At 46.8% G+C, this 24,565-nt stretch overlaps 1 protein-coding gene across 1 annotated transcript; it reads right to left on the bottom strand.

Moving 5' to 3' along the window:
• Positions 1-1,033: 1,033 nt before the first annotated feature.
• On the bottom strand, positions 1,034-7,656 carry LOC116530811 (cytochrome b-c1 complex subunit Rieske, mitochondrial). Its single transcript, XM_032249198.1, has 2 exons — positions 7,339-7,656; positions 1,034-3,569 (listed from the first exon to the last, which is right to left on the bottom strand). Exons 1-2 carry the CDS (start codon positions 7,550-7,552, stop codon positions 2,959-2,961), a joined length of 825 nt encoding a protein of 274 aa, XP_032105089.1. The 5' UTR covers positions 7,553-7,656; the 3' UTR covers positions 1,034-2,958.
• Between the last annotated feature and the right edge of the window lie 16,909 nt (positions 7,657-24,565).

Genomic DNA, 24,565 nt, shown 5'->3' with positions numbered 1-24,565 from the left:
CAGGAGTTCGAGACCAGCCTAGGCAACACAGTGACACCCCCATCTCTACTAAAATATAAAAAATTAGCCAGGCTTGGTGGCATGTGCCTGTAATCCCAGCTACTCAGGAGGCTGAGACTGGAGAATCGCTTGAATCCGGGAGGTGGAGGTTCCAGTGAGCCAAGATCGCGCCATTGCACTCCAGCCTGAGCAACAGAGTGAGAACTCTGTCTCAAAAAAAAAAAAAAAAAAAAAAAGCAAATTGGCAGAACTGAGGGACTGATTTGGGGTGAGGTGGAGAGGAGCTAATGGAAACGAGGCAGGGAAGACCAGCAGGTTTTGTGCTTGCCAGGTAGTTAATAAATGAGGCAGATGGAGAGCGCACTGAAATAGAGAAGCTGGTTCATGGGAGATAGAAACGTCTTTTCCCTTCAGTTTGAGTTTAAGGTGTTAGCAGGACATCCACACACAGATGCCCAGTAAGCACAAGAATATGAAACTCAGGGAAGTGGTCGAGGGGAGTCACTAGCAAACAGGTGGTGATAAAGTGTGTGAGAACAGTGGGCTAAGGATAGCAGTCCATAAAATATAAACATTTATTTTGGGGTAATATATAAAATGCAATGAAATTCAAATGACATGAAAATACAGAAAATGAAATTTAGTACTGTGAGAATGAAGAATTACTTCTGATATTTAAATAGTATGTTCCCACAGTTTAGAAAAATCAGAGCACTAACAGCACATTTTGATTCCAAGCCATAAATATCCCATCAGGACAAATGCCCTCTATACACTCAGACTGAGCCAAAGATTTTACAAGGGTATGCTCAGAAAGACCAAAGAAAATCCGATGTTATCTTTAACAAATAATGCAACATTTTCAAAAAGGTCATTTTTTATAACACTTTTCAAAGCATAATGAAAAGGCATGGCCCTCATGATTGTCTCAAGAATTCTTCCCAGTAAAAAGCAGTACTTGTTAATGATCTGATGTCAGGCTGCTAACTGGTCGTTTATTCAGTAAGTCATTTCCCCTTAATATCTAGAATCATTTTTCACAGAATGGTAAAAAAGTTAACACAGGTCTGCCGCGCTCATTCAGCAAAGTAGTATGAAGTGAATTGACTTGCCCTTTCACTTGTGCAACAAAGCTTTCTTTAAAAACTAAATGGGCCACTAGTATTTAACAGCATCCCACCATCAAATCCTAAATATGAATTTAGAATCAAAATTATATATACGAAAGACGAAGTAAGCAGCCACCACATACAGCAATTCTGGCACTAGGTGAGTAGCTAGGGTCCTTCAAACTTGCTACTTCTGTCCTCCATTGCCATGCAGACACAAACAGAGTAACGTTTGGCACTTCAAATATGAAACATTTCAAGGTATCACTTCAGGGTAGGAGGTGATATGGGGTATCAGTATTTCTCTAGAGGGAAGGGATGCTGTTGACATTTTTGGCAACACAAGTTCAGTGTTTGGACCTGTGTTCCTCCCACAACTCAATGTTTCACATTCCATCATCCCCTCCTCCAACCCCCAATCCGAAGAGTACCCCCACTATGTAGAGACACAAAATACAAAATAGTTGTGTGTCCCACCAATTATCACACATGCTACTTTCACTTCTAGAAAGGTAAAAATGAACCAGACTAGTTATCTACTCATAAGCATAGAAGTTTGACATTTTCTTTTTTCTGTCGGCATTTCTGTCAACACCTGTTAACATCAAAGGCTGAATTCCTGGATGGTCGGTTCCCTTTGGGCAGACCTAAACTAAGCACTTTTACCCTTTTACAAAAGTGTGCATGAGATCATCAGGTGGACCCAGTAAAGCACATGACTGGCACACCTCCAAACAGCAAAGAGAGGCACATCAAAAAGTGGCTGTGGTTCTCAAAAGGCAAAGCCCACTCTCAGCTCCCTGGGGAAAATGGGCCTTAGTCTTGTTTCACCTGCATAACTGGAGGCAGAAAATAGGATGTGAATTCCGACCTGCTCTGCGTCTGATTCCACACCATTTGACAGTGAAAAGTGACTGTAAACCCAACAGGAAGAAACATTCAAAATGTCATCACTACAGAAGCAAAACCAGCAGGACCATTTCTGCACACAGGCAGTAGTAGGTCTCAGATGTTCCCTTCTCCCTCCTGATAGAGTGGATGCAGGAGCTTTGGGGACATGCAGGATCCACACACAAATGAAGGAAATGGCAGAGCACTCTCATTTTGGAAAGCTTCTCACAGATAATATGCCCCCACTGCCTATGAAGACTAAAAGATTTTAAGTACTCATTTATAGTCATAAGGGAATAACACAATTTCTTGGCCTGTCACTAAAGGAGAAAAACCACACCAGACCTGAAGATAAACCCTCAGAGCTACTAATGCTTCATTCAGGACTCTTTCCCACAGATTAGAGTAACATTATCATACAGCTTACACAGTAGTGGTGGTGGTGGGGAGGGTGGGGGGAGCGGGGTGGAACACATAGACGGACTCTTACCAATCCAGTGAATAAGGAATACCTAGATACTACTGTTTCTGCCAATGCCATAGACCCCTCCCAGGACTCGGAGATGACCCGTTAATTTTACTTCATCCCAACAATGAGCTTTGTAGAATGTGTGTCCCGGACACAATGCAGAAAACAAATATTTGGACAAGAGAATAAAGTCGGTTATAGATTTCACAAGTATCTTATGCACCAGTCTGTAATTTTTAATCAGAATTAGCTAAAAGACATTGTACCTTTCAAGTGTATGACTAAGCATAACAATGCTTAACAGTGGCTTTATTAAGTGACTGCTTAAAAGTATTCGACATTAAATTCAATTTACTTCACATTGTTTGCAAATACATCATCAATTCTTACATATTTCAAATCAACTTCAAGTACAGAAGGCTTGCTCTCAAATAAGTCTTCTGAGGTGACATAAAGACTGAAAGAAGCCTATGACTTGGGTCCAAGTCTCTAACCAACAATGACCAAATCGTCACTGATGAACTCGTATGTGGGGACTTCTAGGTTGAGAGGTGCAGGCCCCTTCCTGATCCTGCCAGACGCATCATAGTGTGACCCATGGCAAGGGCAGTAATAACCACCAAAATCTCCTGCATTTGCAATGGGTACACAACCAAGATGCGTGCAAACACCTATGAGGATCATCCATTCGGGTTTCTTTACTCGATCTAGATCATGCTGTGGGTCCCTCAACTGGGACAATTCTACTGCAGCTTCCTGCTCAATTTCCTTCTGGGTTCTATGGCGCACAAACAGAGGTTTCCCCCTCCATTTGAAAGCCATGTTCTTGCCTTCTGGAATATCAGATAACTTGATTTCGATTTTCGACATGGCCAACACATCAGCAGAAGCACTCATGGAGGAAATGAACTGGGTGACGATACTCTTGGCAGCGTATGTGACAGCCACAGCAGTTGTTGCTGTCACCAAATAGGAGAAACCTTTCCTAGCATCGCTGCTTTCTCTTGAAGACTTTGTCTTATCTAAAACTTCAGAGCGGCGGTAGTCAGAGAAGTCAGGCACCTTGATGTCTGTGTGGGAATAACGAACAGAAGCAGGGACTGCAAGACAAACGGAAGGTTAAAAAACACAATTAGATGAGTATCCTGAAGGGAGTACACACCAGGAAATAGCCCTTTATGGATTCACAAGCAAAAAACCAAATTCTAAAAAATGTGAAATATGACACCCACTGGGTCTCAGAAATAGTCAAATTGGCAGTGCTAGCATATCAAATATTAAAAAGGAAGTGAACCACTACCTATCATATTGGTAGGAAACCATAAAACACTATTTGTAAATTGAGCTCCATCTGGTTGAATATTGCTGATTCAGGAGTCACAACATCTCAGTGCATCGTGCTAAAAACGTTAAACAGGAAAATAAACAGTAATATCTCAAAGTTTCCGAAAATTCAACTGGGAAGACATTCTATATAAATCATGCTAAATACCTCCCATACTCTCTAGATTAGAAGGCAGCCCTAAGTCTCACCTAGTCCACACAATAAGTTGATGCTGATCATCTTTTTAAGGCAAATGTCTGCCCCTTATAGTCCAATCTATGTTCTCTGAAAGAACTGTTAACAATTCATAAAATAATAATGACAAAACAGTAAACATTCCGTGAACTGTATAACTCTGGTTGCAGAAAAATTAACGTTTCTATTTTATACTCTAGGGTATAAATTAGCATTACTTTAAATTAAAATAAAGCCACTAATAGGCAGAGGTCATCCTTATCAGGACAGGTAGCTCTCAAAATAAAATGAAATCTGCAAAACTAATTATTTTGATTTAGCAAGGAAAAAAAGGGCAAAATTTTCATATGCCCCCCTACTCAGTAAAGGGCAATAATTACTTGTTAACACTAGGGGTATTATCTTTCCTTTTCACTACTGTAGTTCTTTCAACTGGGGCGATTCTAGTGTAGGCCATAAAAGAGCCCAAATGAATATTAAACAAATAATTACTATGTAGTACTTTGGGAGCAAGTCATTTCTTTGGTTCAAGTTTAAAAAACAAAAACAAAAAACATACTATTTTTAAATATCTGACGAAGAAAATATTTTACCTAGAACCACTTTTAAGTATGTCAGGAAGTAAACCTCTTTGCAGATTGTACATTCATCTTAAGAAATTTGACACGAAGTTTCCTTTTTAAAAAGGGGGAAACTAAAAATTCCTCTTTTTGAAAATGTGATTCCAAAAGAAAGATTTTTATTTTAAAGACGCCTTTTTATTGTAATAAACTGCAATTCTACCCTTGCTCTACTAGGATCTCATCCAAATACACCGTACTTCCTTGAGTAGTCCAACATTACAATACGGAATATTTCAACTGCTTTTCACATGATTCTCAAGGTCAATAACTTTATGGAAGCCACAAGTATTCACAAACAATAATGAAACCTACCAAAATCATGCTATGTGCTTTTCTGACTAACCCAATCATTTCTTAGAGAAGACCAGGACACAGATATTGGCAACTTGAGATTCACATCCCAGAATCTGTGGAGTCAAAGGAACACTACATCCTATACTACTCCTCTAACAAAAGCTAACCTGCCAGTATACACGGGCATTTGGAATTAAACGTAAATTATTTGCTACTAGCACTATCTGGGATTACAAAAAAAAAAGACGTGTTTCCTACCTAAAAAATAAAGGAATCAGAAGTTCATACTTCTACATTAAAAATAGTATCCACAACCCTTAACAGTATACAAGGAAATGTACAAGAACACTCAAGAGAATGGCTTCCCCCTTCTCATTCAGAGATTTGGTGGCAAAAGTCTCCTCCCACTCTATCTAGCTGGTTACACTTTAGTAGGCTACACCACCAAGAATCCTTTTGGACATTAAACTGCCAAGTTGCAAAAATCATTCTCCAAATACTGACATGAGCTGCATTAGGTCTGACTTTTAATAAGATGCTAGATTTAGTTCTAACCCAAAGCAAGTTCAAATACTTAAAGGAGAAAATTTAAGGAATGTTAACAGAACACGTTTTGTTTAAGATGAGCTCCAACGTGCCTTGGAAATCTGCATGAAAATAGTACAACCTTCCTCTCCAACTCAAGGATCTTCTCCAGATCTAACCCCTCCCCTCCCGTTACCCATCTTTCCATAAACCACCTAGCCAGATTATAATGTGAACTTAAGGTACAGCTGAAATGATTACAGAAAAACTTTTCGCCTTATGGTCCTACATTATTTGCCTGTTTCTAATTCTCTAAGACAGTTAAACCTCCAATTTTTGAGGAAACTCTAGCAATACGACAAATTCCAAAGATGTTTTTCTGTTGCTATTGAAATGTTCTCCTTCCTTCCTTCTTTCTCGCCCCCAAGACGATGGCTAGGGTACTCTACACCCGCAGTAGGCAGTTTCTTCAAAATGCACGGCTTCTGAACAATTATTCATTCATAAATCCTTGGCACTAACTGTATACAAAATCTGACGTTGTGAAAGATAGAGAAATAAAGAAGACATTACATTCCCTATGCCCTTAAGCTCAAGGTCGGAGGAGTTACCAACAAACACAATACACAGTATAAAGTGTATGTGCTATAAAGTCAGACAAATCAGCAAATAAAAACTGTATTCCCCTGATCCTTAACTGAGATGGAAAGGATGGGTAAGGAAGACGTGGACATGCAGCAACTTAGTGGAAGGACCATGGAGAAGGCACAGAGCCCAGGGTGAATGAAGGCAGAGTAAAAAGAAAGTGGGGGGCAATTTGGGTAGCATGTAGGGGAAGAGTCACAAACAGGTATCAATGGAGCCAGGCTGGTAACACAATGAAACAAGCAGGCCTGGTAAAGACTGTGACAAACTGGTGGAGGGCACTTGCTCCAGCTGCGGTGGCGGCCACAACACAGCACACTATGGGCTTTTCCCAAGTAGGAACTAGATCCCAGGCATTGCCAGCTTCCAGCATTTCGAGGGATGCTATTAATCTTTCCAGTGTTTTAGAAACTACACAGCCTGCAGGCAACTGTCCACAGGCTGCCATTTCTCTATCTCCGATACAGGGCCAGGTAAGGAAGAGAAATAGAAGGCGAAACGAAGATAAACGGAGCTCTAAGGACAGAGGGTGTGGAAGAGCCCCTGAGAAGAGCTCAGAGGCTAGGACATTCCGTCTTGTCAAATCCCTGCTACCACAGGTCCACACCACGGATCCCCGTGCGAGTCATTTACCTCGTCTGTTTTCTGATCTGTAAAATGTAAATGTCATCAATCTCTGCCTGTTCTTGAGGACTGATTATGTTGTGACACTACACCTTAACTGACCTTGTGTATGCTGTTTTTTGTTTTTTTTTTGTTTTTTTTTTTGGCGGGGGTGATGCAGGGGAAGGACACTGAGGGGATCGGTGGTGAGACCAACTTCCTAAATATTAGTAAGCAAGTAAGCGCCCAAACTGTGCTAATGGCTTCAGATGGAATTATTCTATCTAAGCCTCACGACACCTCTACAAAATTGGCATAACTATGAATCCATTTCACAGGAAGGAACGTTTAGAAACTTGGCCAAGGTCAAACGACCTGCCAGCATCAAAACCCCTCAAAGATGGCTGGAGCAAGGGGCCTGCAGAGCCCGTGAACTCGGTCGAGGAGTAACCGTGCAAAGCCGGGGGACGCGAGCCCAGGCCGGCCCCCACAAAGACGTCCCGGGCACAGGCACTAGGCCCAGGTCGCGGAGGCCGCCCAGCCCGACCTGATCCTCCCACCGAGGCTCCGCTCGCGCGCCCGCGGCCTCTCCCTGCCGGGGGCGGGAGGACCGGGCACCCGAGACCCTCAGCCCCGCTCGCGGCCCTCGGTCCGGCTCACCATTGAGGCCCACGGAGGCGACCAAAGGCCGGCGGGCGGCCTGGCCGCTCAGCGACTCCCGGCACAGGATGGGCCGCTTCGGGTCCAGCACAGGCGGCTCCGGGGTGGCGGGCACCGCGGCCTGCACCAGGGGCCGCAGTGCGCCCGCCACCCCGCGGGACGTGGCCGACAGGACGGGCGCAAACGGGCCTGAGCGGGCGGCGACCGACAACATGGCGATAGCTGCTCCAACCGCCAAGCCGGTCACAGGGACGACCTTCCGCCCACAGCGCAGGCGCGAGGAGTCGCGGGACGCGTGGCGTCAGCGCGACGCAGGAAAAAAAGAGAGTCCTGCAGGGCGGGGCGAACCCGGAGAGGCGCCGCGTCGGGGGGCGGGGCTTGCTGCCCAACTGTCAGTCCCGGTTCCTCTCGGTCTGTGTCCCGGGATCTGTCCAGAAGAAAGGGCTGAACAGGGGACCCCCAGTGACGTCCGATGAGCCGACTTTACGGTCCTTCCTAACTTTCATCTAGAAAGACGTAGAGATAACAATAAACGATTACAGTTTAACTGAGGATGGTAATACATCTCACCTAGAACAAAATTCGGCACATAGTAATCGCTGTGTTTGCTATGATGATTTTTATTATGTTCGTCTCACAACAAACAGGCCAAGACATCCGTGCAAAGCTCGATGATGCTAATGGCTTATGTTTATGAATCATTCACTGTGTATTTGGTTTTCTGTTTTATTATACCTAAATGGTTTCATTTGTAATCAAGTTCTCTGTGAAGTCAGAGCTCTTACTATCAGCATTTTACTCAGGAAGAAACCGAAGTTTAGAAAGATTCTTTTCCCGGAGCTGGATAGCCAGCAAGATGTGAAGCAGGGTAACCTGTCTCCTGAGTCTATATGCTCTTCACCGCCACCACTGTTCTCCCAAGTAAGATTTTAGGGGATGCGCAGAGTTCCCTCATTCACTTTCCATCACGTGGTGAGAAAGTTCTTTTTTTTTTTTCTTTTAATTTCTCTTTCAATTCTTCTGATGGCATCAGTGAGAAAGTCTCAGTTTGGGGCTAATACATCTTTAATTAAAAAAAAAAAATTGTAGAAATGGAGTCTCACTATACAGCCCAGTTCAGTCGTGAACTCCTAGCCTCAAGGAATGCTCCTGCCTCCACCTCCCAAAGTACTGGGATTATACGCATGAGCCAATGCACTCGGCCTCAGTTTGATCCTAATATATCTTTAATTCTTCTCTACAGTTATCTCCCCCTTTTAACAGAATAGATCTTGAATTAGAAGCTCTTAGCAGACAACTGAGTCTACAGAGGTTCATAGTACTGATTTTCTATCCATACTGGTTTTCTATTCTGTACTATACTGAGATAGTTTTTCACTTATTTAGGTCAAAAATGACTTAAATATTAAGTAAATATTAATGTAAGCTGTACGCAGAATTGGTAGAATTGTCATGATGGTATTTGAAGCACTGAAATTTCTCAGCACTGCTTGTGCTGTGCATGGGCTCTGTAATGGGGCAAGTTCCCTCACCTGTCTGTGCTTCAGTTTTCTCACCTGCCAAATGGGGGCAGTAGTGATGCTATGCGTGTTGTAAAATTACTGGAAGAAGTAAATGTACTGAAACATGTAAAGCACTGGCAGGCAGGCCCAGCACACAGGGAGCACCAAAGTGAGGATTTGCTGGTGGTGTTTTTATCCGAAATGCCACCTCCTCTAAGAAGCTTTCCCTTGATCCCTGCTGACTCATCGCTGTTCTTCATGCCGGGTCCAAAGTGTACTGACAGCTTTCCCATTTGACCTTCCTATGACTTTCCTTAGGGCTTAGGCTTTGCCCAGCCTTATAGCCCAAGAGACTGTGTTGTACTCTCAAGACTGGGGGCTGCCTCCTCAGGTGCCGCCCTGGCCAGGCTCACCACACAGCTGGCTCAGTGCTCTCCCTGGCAACAACCTTAGGATAAAAGACATTTCCAGAGAAGTTGTCACACACCATGCATGGTTTGAGTGCTTCACATGAAATAATATCACAACTGCCCTCTGAGTTGGTAAAAGTAAATGAAAAATGGATGGATGGATGGATGGATGGATGGATGGATAGATGGATGAAGGAGTCTTCAGAAAACCTTCACAATGTCCCAGTGGGGTGAACAGAATAGGAATTATCTCCAAACTTCCTGGGTTCAATTTTAGTTTCACCAGTCACTAGCTGTGCCTTAGGGTGTGTTATTTAACCTCTGTGTGTGCCTCAGTCTTTCTCTTGTAAAATACAGATAATAACAGGATCTATCTTAGATAATTACTTTGAGGATTAAATGGATTAATATATATAAAATGTGCCTGACACACAGTTTCTAAATATCCGTAATAACTTTCTATGTTCTAGATGAAGAAACTAAGATTCAGAGAAGACAAATGGCCTGCCCAAAGACACAGTGTTAAGAACCCATCTGGTAATGGATCTAGTCCAGTGTTGTGGCAGAGAGAAGGGCAACTGCATGGCAGATCACATGTCCTCTCGTGGAAGAAGGAAGCCAGTGTCCAGGAGTGGCAGGCATATTGGAATTTGGACTTCTCTAGGCCAACTTGGGTTCCACTTGGTAGACGGGGTTCTTGCTGTGTTGCCCAGGCTTGTCTCAAATGCCTGGCCTCAAGCAATCCTCCTGCCTCAGCCTCCAGTAGCTGGGACCATAGGGGCACACCACTGCCCCCCTCCCGGCAGTGGTTGTTATTTAACTGAAGGGTGTTTTTGCTTTCATACATCAGCTTACCCTGGAGCCAGAGGGCCTTTCATGCCAGCTCTGCCCCTTACTACCAGTGTGACGCCAGGCAAAGTTATTGTGAGATTTCTTATCTGTAAAACAGGGATGAAAATGAGATTGCTGTGCAAATTAAAAGTAGAAAGCCATGTGAAATATTTAGCACAGTGTTTGGCATACAATGAGAGCTTAATAAACATTGTTAGTTTTGTAAACCGAGGGAAAAAAATAGCCACAGGCCCGGGAACATAAATGCTTGGTAAGCTTCTCAGTTCCCTGGAAGTCTGACAAGCAACGCGTATGTATAAACAAGGCAGGAGGCAGCATGACGCCGCGTCTTCCTTTTAACAAACACTGTTTAAATCAGAGATCAGAGGTCATAGGCTGGAGATGCACTCTCTCCCCACTCACTTCTGCCCAGAGACACCTGGTGATCTGGCATATACAGTGCTGTGAATCTCAGATTTATTTGCTTGCATTTACAAATTGTATTCCCACATACACACTGTGGTAGACGGAATAATGCCTCCCCATGAAGATGTCCACAGCCCAATCCCTGGAACCTGAGAATACGTTACTTTACATGGCAAAGGAATGTTGCAGCTGTGATTGAAGAGACTGCGACAGGGAGAAGGTATTAGTCCGTTCTCATCCAGTTATGAAGAAATACCTGAGACTGGGTAATCTACAAAGAAAAGAGGATGAATAGACTCACAGTTCAGCATGGCTGGGTGGGGAGGGCCTCAGGAAATTTACATTAATGACAGGAGGCACTTCTTCACAGGGTGGCAGGAGAGACCATAAGCTGAGCTAAGGGGACAATCCTTTCTAAAACTATCAGATCTCCTGAGAACTCACTATCACAAGAACAGCATGGGGGAAACTGCCTCCCTGATCCATCACCTCCACCTGGTTCTGGCCCTGTTACAATTCAAGGGGATCGTAACGATTCAAGGTGAGATCTGGGTGGGGACACAGAGCCAAGCCACGTCAGAGAGTCTTCCTGCAGTGTCTGGGTGGGTGTGGTGTGTTCACAGGGTCTTAAAAGAGGGAAGTAGGAGGTGAGAACGCAGGAATGCCACACTACTGGCTTAGAGGGTGGAGCCAGAGGAGGGGCCTGCAGGTAGAGGTGCTGGGGGCCTGTCAAGCTGGGAATGGAAAGGAAACTTTCTCCCTTAGAGTCTCCAGAAGGAGTACAGCCCTACAGGCCCATGTTAGGCTTCAGACCTCCAGAATTGTAAAATAATAAAATTGTGTTATTTTAAGCCGCTCAAGACCTGTGTCCTCAACATAGAGAAAGACGGTGGGGTGGTGTCAGCCAGGGTAGGTACGTGCTTGGTGGTCTGGGTCCTTTCCCACTATGTCCATTCAGTTATGTTACCTGCCCATCTGCTGAGTTTGGGACCTCAGGTTTATACGATTCCTTGCACAAGCAAGGAACTGATTGCAGAGAGAGTAGAACACCAACACGTAGAGGAATCTCCTAGTTCCAAGTGTGAGTTGTAGTCTAGACACTTCCTGTTCCCTACAGTCTTTTTTTTTTTTTGAGATGAAGTCTTGCTCTGTCACCCAGGCTGGAGTGCCTTAGTGTGATCTCGGCTCACTGCAACCTCCGCCTCCTGGGTTCAAGCAATTCTGCCTCAGCCTCCCTCCCGAGTAGCTGGGATTACAGACATGCATCACCACGCCCAGCTAATTTTTATATTTTTAATAGAGATGGGGTTTTGCCATGTTGGCCAGGCTGGTCTTGAACTCCTGATCTCAGGTGATCCACCTGCCACAGCCTCCCAAAGTGCTGGGATAACAGGCGCGAGTGGCGCCTGGCCCTCCTCCCTACAGTCTCGATGTGTTCATCTGGGCAATGTGTGTGGGGGTGGTATAGGGAGGGGAGCTCTAAGGCGAATGTGCTAGGATTCTGCAATCGTTGTCCTCAAAACAAATTTGTCCCTGGGTAGTTCTGCCTGTGATCCTGCATAACGCGCAAAGCCAGTAAGATGCCTGTGCCCTCCTCCCCAGGGAACATGCCTCCCCGACACTTTCATCTCACCTTGTGCCCACACAGAAAGGCGATCGCCTCCCTGCTGAAGGGACCCCATGCCTGTCTCCTGTTTCCACACAATTACCCTGGGAAATGCCTGGCTTCCCATTTCCAGCTGCGGCCGTCGTGACAGTTTCAGCCTCTCCCCCCAGCCCACGTCCCTCGCTTGAGCAGCGAGACGTGAAGATGGACAGCTGCTTGAGAATCGCACAGACTGTTCTTCATCTAAGCCAGTTAAATGGCATTTCTGTTCTGTAAAGCCTGTTTTCGTAATTCTGTGCCCCTACTTCTTTGAAAGATGGTAACCCTAGGGAGGAGAAGAAATTAGCCAGGGAGGAGAAGTTCAGATGTGCTAATATTTTAATCGCTCATTCTTTGAACACATTAGTCACATTCATTAAGTATGATTAATTTCAAGCTTTGATGAAAACCCTATCAGTTTCCCTATCAGCCACACATCCATCTCTTGCCAAGCAGGCTGCTGCAGGAGCACCGAAAGTCCCCCAATGTTTCTTACACCTGGATTGTATCATGTGCCCCCTGAAAAATGTGTGGAATTAATTGGACTCATTTGTTTCAAATGCTTTGCAAGAGCCTGGGCTCTAGAGTCAGGTGGCCTAAGTGTGATCTTAAGTCGTCCACTTGCAGGAGTCACCTGAGCAAGTGACTGATGCCCTCTGAGCCCTGATGTCCTCGTCTGAGGATGGAGATAAGAATACCTATCTCAGAGGTTTATTGCGAAGATGAAAGAAGGCTTTTGAATTGCTCAGTTAGCCGGTTATTATTGTAATTAAGGGCCCTTGGAGATGGATCATTCATCCATTCATTCAGAAGACTCGTGTACACTGATTATTGTATGCAACGCTGTGTGTCAATGCTGATGAGAGAGGCAGCAGCAAACACAGCAGTCAAATGTGTGTGGCCCTCAGGACCCTATATTTTAGTGGCGGGAGCTAGACAACCAGCAGACATGTAATATACCTGATGGTGGTCCGTTCTATGGAGGAAAGAAAGGACGAGGAGCAGGGAGTCCTGGGCTGGTGAGACAGGGTGCTGGGGCTCAGAGGGAACTCAGAGATCACCTAGTTCAGGCCCGCAGCACTCATGCTTTACACACTGTGCTATCAGACTTTCTTTCTCCAAGAATGAGGACAGCAAAAGCCAGGGAGCAGGGAAGCAGAGCAAGGTTGGTGAGGTCCGGCTGCTCACCTGCTGGCTGGAACTCGGGGAGGACTCTGTGAGGATGCGGGTGGAAGGCGTGCAAATGTGGTAATGTCAGTTTCTCTCTCCTCCCACCTCCGCCTCTGGCCTTCTCAGTAGTTTCATGGCTCCCTACCTTCACTCATGTTGTTCTCTCTCTCTCTTTTTTTTTTTTTTTTGAGATGGAATCTCTCACTGTCACCCAGACTGGAGTTCAATGGCACGATCTCAGCTCACTGCAACCTCCGCCTCCTGGACTCACACGATTCTCCTGCCTCAGCCTCCCAAGTGGCTGGGATTACAGACGCATACCACCACACCAGGCTGATTTTTTGGTCTTTTTAGTAGAGACAGGGTTTCGCTACGTTAGCCAGACTGGTCTCGAACTCCTGACTTCATGATCTGCTCACCTCGGCCTCCCAAAGTGTGGGGATTACAGGTGTAAGCCACCGCACCTGGCTGGCCAGTCATCTTGTTCTCAAGTGCTGGATCCACTCAGCTGTGACCCAGCTCAACACCTCTGTGGAAGCTTTGCCCATCACTCAGGAGAAGCCGAGGTCCAGAGACCGATGTCCGCATTCTGTCATTGCAGAGGGAACCCCACCAGAGCCCTATTTTCCCTGAGTCTCCAAGACAATCCCAGGCAGCCCTGGGCACCTTGAATGTGAGCAAGGGGAGCAGGAAGGAGGCTCAGGGCCCATCCAGGGCCCCTGCAGGGTCTTGCACACACAATTCCAGGTCCTCATTTCCCTCTCCTAATGATGCCCCAAAACATGAAGGGAAGTTCAATCAAACCGCCAGGTGTCCAGCATGGACAGCTGAAATAATAAATTCACAGGTTAAATAAGAAATTTTATTTGTACTATTTCAAAATGGTTAGATGCAGGAAAGCAAACTGTGATGTGCTTGGGATTTAAATTGTATTTCAAGGCATTAATGAAGGCAGCATCCGTTTGCCCAAAGGCCTTTTCACCCCTGAATCTCGAGAGCACTTTTCCAAGCTTACTGGGAATAAATTAAGTTGCAAAACCTCCATGAAAAAGATTACAAGTAAAACATAATTTTGAGAAACCACTTGAGTTTATCCATTTACCTGCTCTTAAGTACATACACCTATTTTTTTACAATTATTTTTCCCAAAAGAAGAAACTTTGTCTGACTTATAGAACCATGTAACGGCAAACCTCCAGCATCTTTAAAATAAAAGTCAATCTGGGCCGGGCAGGGTGGTGCATGCCTGTAATCCCAGCATTTTGGGAGTCCAAGGCTGGCGGTTACCCTGAGGTCAGGATTTTGAGACCAGCCTGACCAACATGGTGAAACCTCATCTCTACTAAAAATATGAAAAATTAGCTGGGCATGGTGGTGGGTATCTGTAATCCCAGCTACTTGGAAGGCTGAGACAGAAGAATCACTTGAACCCAGGAGGCGGAGGTTACCGTGAGCCGAGATTGCGCCATTGCACTCCAGTCTGGGCAACAAGAGTGAAACTCTGTCTCAAAAAAATAAAATAAAATAAAATAAAAAAGTAAAATAAACAGAAAATTCAAGCTGAATTAAACCAGCCTTCTGAGTCACTGTGATGATAATTAAACCAGATATTTTATAAAAAACGTATGCAAATTAATAAATTATTTGATTACCAGGTAAATATACATGCAATCAATACAACTGCCTGCAAGCTCTGAATTAGAAATGGTGCAATAAAATATAACTAAAAGGTATCAGGAGTTGGTAGTTTTAATTACAGGGAATGATTAATTGATCGTTCAGATAGTATTGATCTACAACTTATTTAATTCTTTGCAATTAAATTTGTCAGATTTGAATCCAAATAACTGATGATTTGTTCCATGGATGCCAGAGCTGGAAGGGATGGGGATGACATAAGGGACAAGACTGGAGCCATGGATCTGGCGGTTCTATGAAGAGGCCTAAGCTAGTCTCATTCCCTCGTGGTGCTGTACTGGGCCTAACCTGGAGCCCCCTCCATCCTCTGCCTCATTCATCTCTGGGTCAAGGTCCAGCACAAACTCCATGTCCTCCAGGAAATCCCAGTAGACTGCGGCAGACCTGAGGACACATGCAGCTTCCTGGCAAGATGGGGGTTACAGGAGTGTGTATAGAGGGGAACGTGAGAACGTGCCCTTGGTGGAGCAGTGAAAAGAAGGCCTCATGTGACAAGCTGTTTTGCTCCTAACCCACCCACTGTGTGACATCTTCTAGGTTAACTGCTTTTGCTGGTCTCTGCGCATACGCCAAGCTAACTGTGGGAGGACTTTCGTTTCTAGATTAAAGCAGGGAAGACCACAGTCCCTTTCCAACACTCACCCCCAGGGAGATAAGGAGGGTGTCCCGCGAGCAACACTGTGTGTTAAAGATGCACGTGAGCACTGGGACCCGACCAAGGACAAAGATGTCTCCAGCCCCCTTGGACCCTCGCTGCTGCCCAGGTGTCCACAGTCATCGGTCACCTCCTAACCTCAACGTCCTCTCTCCTCCCACATAAAAGAAAGCCCAGAAACTCATAGTGACTTCAGACGGTTCTTCAGGACACTAGTCCGCCACCTTCTCGGTTGCTGGCTTTCCAAAACAAAGCCCCCTCCCTTGCCCCAACTCCTTGTCTCTTGATGTATTGGCTGTTGTGCAGGGCGTGGTATGGGCTTGGACTGGGTTATGTTGGCACGGCCTCTGGCAGTGCTCAGTGTGTGTGGATGAGCATTGTACAGCCCCTGCTCTATTTCCAGTCCCCTTCCTCTGGACGGCTGTAGGATGGGCGGTGGATGCCCTCACTTAGGCTGGAATAAGCCACCCTACTTTCTCCTCTGCCTTGTGTCCACCAAATAAACTCCTCAGGGCAGGGATAGACTCTTGCACTCCACAGAGAAGTATGATCAGGTCCTCAGCTGTGTAAGAGTGCCCGAGCTCCTTATATTCCACCTGTGATGGCCTTTTAGGCACACAGAGACAGCAAATTTGTACCAGCTGAGGGGTCAGCAAATACATAGGAGGCCTCTTGTGCTCCAGAGAGAGAGAGGAATACAGTAAGACCCCGATGGGAGACAGAGCCAAAAGCCTGGTGGTGCCCGGGGTCGGGAGGGATGAGAAGGGTGAGGAACACAAGAGGCATGAGAGGAGAAGGCAGGCACTGGGCACGGTGCCGGTGATCCAGGTGGCGCAATACGCCTAGGACCCAAGCGCTGGGCAGGTGCGTCCATGGACTGAAGCTTCGCTCCTCTCTTGGCCCCTGCTGAGAGAGGCATTCATTCCCCGGAGTTGCCCTGCAAGAGATGGGGCTCTAGGTAGATCTCTATTAATGTAGGGAATGGAATGTGACTATCTGAAGGTTCTAGATGTCAAGTCTCAGGTTCCCTCTCAGCTCAGATAGCAGATAGTGCTCTCTACCCTAATCCCGTTTTCCTGTAGCTTTGCTACATGGAGAGGAAAATACCTTGCCAGACACCAACAGCCCCTTCTCAGCACTTTTGTGCAAAGAAAACTCAAACTCTAAGAGAACAGGGTCTAATTTATAAGTTCCCCTGGAAGGCAGAGGCCACGGGAGCCCTGGGCTTCAGTCAAGGTAGAGGGATCCTGGAGACAGCACATCTAAGCCCTAGAACCCTGCCCACCTGGGGAGTGAGGGCAGCTCTCCTGCTCTCCCAGGAGGCCTGTCGGAGGACCCCAGTGTCCTGTAGGCGCAGGATTCTGCAGTTTGCATTCACAACCCAAAGCCTTTTACCCAACCACCCTGGTTGTAGGAATGTGTCCAAAATAAGCATCAGACAAGTACATGAAGATGCACGTGCAAAGACGTTGATCGCAGGATTGTTGATAACCGTGAAAAATGATCTGCAGACTTCCTGTCCGCTGTGCAGGATGAGTTAGACGGGAATGCATTCATAAAATCGCTTTGCCCTCATTTAAAGGTATATCGTAGATCTATGTTTAAGGACACAGTAAATGGTACTCAATGCTTTAAGTGAAAAAAGCAGCTCCTACATCAGGATGCATATGATCAAGTTTTAGTTAAATGGATACACGTGTGCATGTCAGTAACTGTGTCTGCAAACAAATGTCCAGCAAGATGCGCATCGAATATTAACAATCGTTATCTTTGGATAGCGGATTTATTCACATCTATTTTTGACTTCGTGCTTTGTTTTTCTATGTCATCTGACTTCTTTTACACTGAGTTTCCATTATGATTTTTACAAGTGAAATGTGAAACCATCAATCTACCTCCATTGGGGAAGTAGTGAAAAGCAGGTCTCACTGGCGTCCATTTCAACTGCACAGGGAAGACGGGGTAGGCAGGAACAGCACTAGGTTTGAGGGCCTGTGATTCAGAGAGGGAAGTGACTTGGAATTTGACCCCAGCCCCTCCACCTGCCCCCTCTCTTACCTTTCTACTCTCCCGTACTTACTCCTGGTGCCCTTGCCTCCTGGGTGCCTCCTGTCCTCCCAGCACACACGACCCAGACAAGCTTTTTATTCGTACCCACTTTACTCCTGGTCATCCCGCCCTCCATACTTCTTGTCACTCACAGTCACTCCATCAATTTTTAATTTACCGCCTCCATCACCATCTGAATCAATGGTGTTTGTTTCTTTGCCCGCTCACTTACAATCGGCCTTGTTTACTACCATGAGAAGCTCATGGTGTCTGCTATAGCCAAATCAGCACCTTTATTTATTTATTTATTCATTCATTCATTCATTCATTCATTGAGACCAAGTCTTACTGTGTAGCCCAGGCTGGAGTGCATTGGTGTGATCTCGGCTCACTGCAACCTCTGTCTCCCAGGTTCAAGTGATTCTCGTCCCTCGGCCTCCAAGGTAGCTGGCACTACAGGATGGAGCAACCTCCGCCCCCCCAGGTTCAAGCGATTCTCCTGCCTCAGCCTCCTGAGTAGTTGGGATTACAGGCATGCGACACCACAACCAGCTAATTTTTGTATTTTTAGTAGAGAAAGCGTTTCACCATTTGGTCAGGCTGGTCTCGAACTCCTGACCTTGTGATCTGCCTGCCTCGGCCTCCCAAAGTGCTGGGATTACAGGCATGAGCCACCGTAACCGTCCTATTTTATTTTTTTGAGAAAGATCTTGCTCTGTCTCCCAGACCAGAGTGCAGTGGTGCAATCATAGTCCACTGCAGCCTTGAACTCCTGAGCTCAAGCACTCCTCCTGTCTCTGCCTCCCAAGTAGCTGGGACTACAGGTGTGCACCACCACGCCTGGCTGTAATCCACACCTTTAAAGAACCTAAAGGTAGACTCCTGTCCACCCTGCCCCATGAAATCTATGTCTGATTATTAGAAACTCTAAGAGAGCTTTCAGTTTTCTCATATCTTCTCTGCTCACACCTGTGTCCCCACACGGCTTGTCCACTGTATGTGTTCAGTGAATAAGTAATGATCGAATTGATGGATAAGTGGATGAATGGCTCCTGAGCCTTGGGGAAGGAAACAGAAGACAGAAGAGGGCTACATTAGAGAGGAAAGGTTTTAGGCCACTGAGCAGGTAAAAACAAGACCAGGCATGGTGGCTCACACCTGCAATCCCAGCACTTTGGGGAGCCGAGATGAGTGGATCACCTGAGGTGAGGAGTTTGAGACCAGCCTGGCTAACATGATGAAACCCCGTCTCTACCAAAAATACAAAAATTAGCCTGGCGTGGTGTCACATGCCTGTAGTTCCAGCCACTAGGGAGGCTGAGGCAGAGGTTGAACTCGAGGCAGGATCACTTGAATGCAGGAGGCAGAATCGCTTGAACTCAGGAGGCAGATGTTGCAGTGAGCCAAGACAGCGCCATTGCACTGCAGCCTGGGTGACAGAGCAAAAGTCTGTTTAAAAAGACAGCAAAAGCAGGCCGGGCATAGTGGCTCGCGCCTATAATCCCAGCACTTTGGGAAGCCAAAGCGGGTAGATCACAAGGTCAAGAGATCGAGACCATCCCAGCCTGTTGGGATGGTGAAACCCCGTCTCTACTAAAAATACAAAAATTAGCTGGGTGTGGTGGCATGCACCTGTAGTCTCAGCTATTTGGGAGGCTGAGACAGAAGAACTGCTTGAACCAGGGAGGCAGAGGTTGCAGTGAGCTGAGATCACACCACTGCACTCCAGCCTGGCAACAGATCGAGACTCTGTGTCTAAAAAAAAAAAAAAAAAAAAAGACAGCGAAAGCAACACAAAACAATGGCAGGTGAGTATCAATCAGAAGAAACTCCCACCCTCAGTGGGTGGTGAGCTGGGAATCACGCCAAGGAGGACACCTGGACCAGCCGGGTCAGAGAGCAGTGGCCCTGGTAATGGCCTGGCCCGCCCAGGCAGTGAATATGGTTTTCTAAACTTGGGAGATGATAACCTTTTAACCTGCTAAGTAAAGCTATTTTTGAACATAGTGGGAAAAAAATAACCTTTTCCCAAGTAAAACCGTAACAGTCACTTAGAGCACAGTGGATCTTTATTTTTTGTGACCAAGTTATAAATCGTTGAAAGGCTTTCCAATGGAAATGTTGACATAACCTTATCTACAGCAGCATGAATAGCCAACCATAACCGTTATTATTCTGTCTTCTATGAACACTGGCTTTTTTGAAAGTTCAACTTGCTCAATATGTTTGCCTTTTAACAGGAGTTAAGAGGTAATTTGCATGAACACAAATAAAGAAGTATCAATTCCGCAGCATTATGAATTAATTAGCTGCAGCCCACCGTCATGAATTGGGAAATCCAAACACATTTTCCATCTCTTTATTTATAGCCCACTCTCGCTACGTTGCCTTTTCAGATATTAAGTACTGAACATGGTTGCTTCTTAAAAAGGTTAATTATCCAAGACAGGTTTATGGCACCTTATCGAAAGGCCACATATTCTGTTTCTTTGGCATCTTGGATTTATGTAATTACAATCAGTGAAAGTGAATCAGCCAGATTTCCTTTCCCACTGCTCTCTGGCTGGCACCTTTCTCCTCTTGAGATCTACCAGTTCTGGGGGGCTACACCAGCTGGTCTCTGTTCCGTACTTAGGCAAAGCACCATCGACGGCTTGCAACAACCAACTTTCCTTGCCTTAAATGTGAGTGCACACGGAATGACCACGTGAGCAAGGCAGGCTGAATCCAGCCCAAAGCCTGCAGCACCGGGAGCAGAGCTCACCAGCGGAGGCTGAGGGCGAAATCAGGCCCAAATCAAAAACAATACGGGCCATGGTTTCTTTGGCCCATAAAGTGTTAAATAATGGGATTGGCTGGCCAGGTGCGATGGTCCACGCCTGTAATCCCAGCTACTCAGGAGGCAAGGCAGGAGGATCACTTGAGGCCAGGAGTCTGGCTATGTTGCCCAGGCTGGTCAACATAGCAAGACTCCATCTCTACAAAAAAAATAATAATAATTTGTTGGGGAGGTGGCGTGGGTCTGTAATCACAGCTCCTTGGGAGGCTGAGGCAGGAGGATCGCTTGAGCCTGGGAGATCAAGGCTGCAGTGAGCTATGATTGCACCAATGCACTCAAGCCTGGGTGACAGAGCAAGACTCTGTCTCAAAAAAAAAAAAAAAAAAGGAATTGTCAACCAGTATTTGAAAATTTGGAGGTTTCACACAGACAGACAGACAGACAGACACACACACACACACACACACACACACACCCCACACACAGACAATCAGATTGTCAGACTGTATCAGCCATGCTCCCATGCTGCAACCAACAGGAATGGTGTAGAGACCCCAGTTTAGACAGGGCCTGAGCTCCCCAGCTTCTCTGCATTTGCTCCCAGCTCCTGTTGTCTTCCAGAACCTGAAGCTGAGTGCTGGTTGTGATTTATCCCCCAATACTGGGTGCATTGAAAGCATGTATGGTACCTGCCTGTCCCTTGTAACTGCAGGAGACATTTATACAAGGGCAGGGCTGCACACAGGGTGGGAAGGGACAGGGAGGGAGAGAATGCAAGAGATCACATGAGGGCATGGGAGAAGAAGGCAGGCCCTGGGGTGGGCACCCCTGACCCAGGTCGAGTGAGCACGAGCACGTCTGGTACCTAACTGCTGGGCAGGTGCATCTGTGGAGGAAGACTTTGCTCCTCTCTTGGCTACTGCAGGGAGAGAGGCAGGACCAGGGAGGAGCTCCAGGGGACCTGGGTGCACATCCAAGCCCGGCCAAGCCGAGAAGTCAGGCCTCCAACACTCCATTCAACCCCCCGCAGGCAGTGTGCAAGGTGAGCAAGACAGAAGAAGGCAGGAATACAAAAAGTAAGCAAGGAGGTGACACAGCCAGTGCCTGGAGCTGGGAGTGAGAGCCGCTCACGTGCATGATCAGTGAGGCCTTCTTGTGACAAGGCAGGGGAGCAGAGACCAGAACAAGGTGGCCCAGGAAGAGCTGCAGTAGATGTTCAAAGGCCCTCATATGGGCATAAAGGCAGCGCCTCCTAGCCTCTGTGGAGACGCTGGGGTGATGGGTGTTAGTGAGCTAGCCTAAGGTAAGAGGGGAAAGCCTACAAGAGCCTGATCAGCTGGTGTTTTTCTCTTTCTCTTTTTCTTTTTTTTTTTTAGAGACAGGATCTCGCTGTATTGTCCAGGCTGGAGTACAGGGGCTGTTCACAGGCGCTATCCCACTGCTCATCAGCACGGGAATTTTGACCTGCTCTGTTTCCAACCTGGGGCAGGTTCACCCATCCTTAGGCAACCTGGTGGTTCTGCACTCCTGAAAGGTCACTCTACAGGGGCTGAACTTAGTGCAGACGCCTGACTGGCACCGCGCATTACAGCCCTGGACTTCTGGGCTCAAGCAATCCTCCCACCTCACCTCCTGAGTAGCTGGGATTACAGTGTGCACCACTGCACCCAGCAAGGGCGATGTTTTTTGAACTGTGAGTGAGGACCCATTATTAGATCACAAGATTCATTCACTGGATCTTAACCAGTATTTAAAAAATAAAAATTAAAAAAATACATCATAAAACAGCATAGGATAGTGGAGAAATACAAACACATTGTCTGTAGGAAGGGTGAGCTTGCTCCAGAAACATTTGTTTCAGTTTTACGTATGCGCATGCACACACGCTGGGTCTGGGCTCAACGTGTCAGGCTGCAGATGCCTTTACCTTGCTGAGGCCCCCAGCCGCCCACCTGAAGGAAATCAGATAAGTGAAGCTGATGCGATGTGATCCCTTAAAAGTCAGGCAGAGCAGTCAGGAGGCCCTGAGCGGAACATCGCCAGCAGCAAGGTCACAACTGCCAGAACAGCCAAGGCCACTCCTGCTCGGCACAGAGAAGGCAGCCAAGCAGATTTCTTGGAGCAGCTGCCAACAGAGTCTGCCCAGTGTGATGGAGATAGAGCCTCGCCTGTGGAGCACCTGCCAGGTGCTGGGTACTGTGCCCCCCGACCTCTGGGTGAGCTGTGGTCCGAGGGCCAAGTCCATGTCAGTGTTGCCATAAGGGACGCCCCAGGCCCAGCAGGCAATGCATGGTCCCCCGCTGGGAGATGAGTACTTCTGGTCCTCACAACAGCCTTGCAAGGCAGATCTTATGATCTTGTGTCAGGGGTGAAAAACACAGGCATAGTTTTCAGTGATTAGCTGAAGGGGTAGAGCCATAATTTGAACCAGGTGAGCCTGACACCAGGGCCTAGGTTTTCTCTTCCATGACATAGCTCTCACAACACTGAGAGTCAGAGGAGGCACAGGTCCTCTCCTGGGGCCTCCAGAAGAATACTGCTTACAAAAACTGTTATAGGAAATATGAGGGACAAGGAACGCTACGAACACAGCTCTGCATTGGCTGGGAGAGGGACAGATCAAAAGGCTTCTAACAAACATCAAATCCATGAGGACAGGCGATGTGTCTGCCCTGCCTTCCACCAAATCCCTAGTTTTCAATATAGCACCTAGAACACGGTAGCTCAGTAAATATCTGCTGGATGCGTAGATGGATAGATGAATGGATGAATGGATGGACAGGTGGATGGGTGAACAGATACATGGATGGATGAACGAATTGATCCATGTATGGATAGGTGAGTGGATACATGGCTGGATGAATTGATGGATGCATGGGTGTATGGCGGATGGATGGAGGGATGGAGGGATAATGTATGGATGAATGGATTAATGGGTGAATGGATACGTGGCTGGCTGGTTGGATAAACTGACGGATGGCTGGATGGGTGCATGATACATGGATGGATGAATTGACAAATGTATGGGTGTATGGTGGATGGATGAATAATGGCTGACTGGATGGATGGATGAATGGATGGATGGATGCAGGCATGAGAAGAGATCTATGCTGTTGGTCTGTACCTCCCGACGGCTCGTTGGTTAGCAGGCCACATCCTCATTACTGGCCTCAATTCTGTACACGTAGACTTATGGCCTGAGTCACACTGTGTATTCTGGGGGCCTCCATGGGTGCCATCAGAGGCCTCCAGGGCAAGCCTGCCAGACTGGCTCCTCCCTCCATTCCCACCCCTATCCCTAGAAAAGCACAAAATGCCAAGGCTGCCCAGTTGTGCCCCTGAGGTAGCCCAGTTGGGCATCTTTAAGAATTAGTGTAGATTATGAATGTGACTGACCCCACCCTGGGTAGTGGCTACAGCTTTGAACTAACACTTAAAAAACAAAAAACAGAACACACACACTCTCCCCTCCACCCCCTTCTCTCTGGAGTGAGCTTGGGAAACTGCTTCTGACCCTTCCCGTGTGGACAGAGAGCACAGTAATTAAACAGACTGACCCTGGAGCCAGACTTCCTGGGCTCACCTCCTTCATGGCAGTGAGACCAGGCATTGGATTCTCTGAGGTTCCACTTTTCCTCTGTTGAATGCGATAGCACATGCCTCTCGAGGTCACTGTGAGGGTCAGCTGCTCCCATTAGGGGGGCCGCTGCTGGAGCTTGATACCGTAACTGGGAGCCCAGACTTTCCACATCACTGGGAGAGAGGCTGGCAAACCCTGTCGCAGTGGCAGAGCTTCTCAAGTCCAAGTGCAGCACCACCTCCCAGAGACAGGTAGGATGCCCTTTTCTTGAGTTTACAGTGTCCTGGAGCTTTGTGAAGTGGCTGCTGTATCACATGAGGTAATGATCAGGGACCAGATGTGCTCCCAGAAAAGGTGTCAGTGTTACCCCTGCTGGGTGGCCAAGGGGCACATTGAGGGACAATGACACCAGGAAGTACTCACCTCTATGCAATGCTGACTCTCAAACCCAGCCTGGGGGATGACAGAGCAAGACTCCATCT

The sequence above is a fragment of the Sapajus apella genome, unplaced genomic scaffold (assembly GCF_009761245.1).
Source record: "Sapajus apella isolate SASKATOON/1434 unplaced genomic scaffold, GSC_monkey_1.0 scaffold68, whole genome shotgun sequence".
NCBI classification, from domain to species: domain Eukaryota; kingdom Metazoa; phylum Chordata; class Mammalia; order Primates; family Cebidae; genus Sapajus; species Sapajus apella.
Note: the sequence above shows the minus strand (reverse complement) of the source record. Positions and strands in the feature narration are given on the sequence as shown.

Coding starts and splice junctions, on each gene's coding strand:
- LOC116530811 (XM_032249198.1), bottom strand. CDS start 7,552: ATGTTGTCGGTCGCCGCCCGCTCAGGCCCGTTTGCGCCCGTCCTGTCG. Junction 3,570..7,338: donor CGCCTCCGTGGGCCTCAATG/GTGAGCCGGACC, acceptor TTTGTCTTGCAG/TCCCTGCTTCTGTTCGTTAT.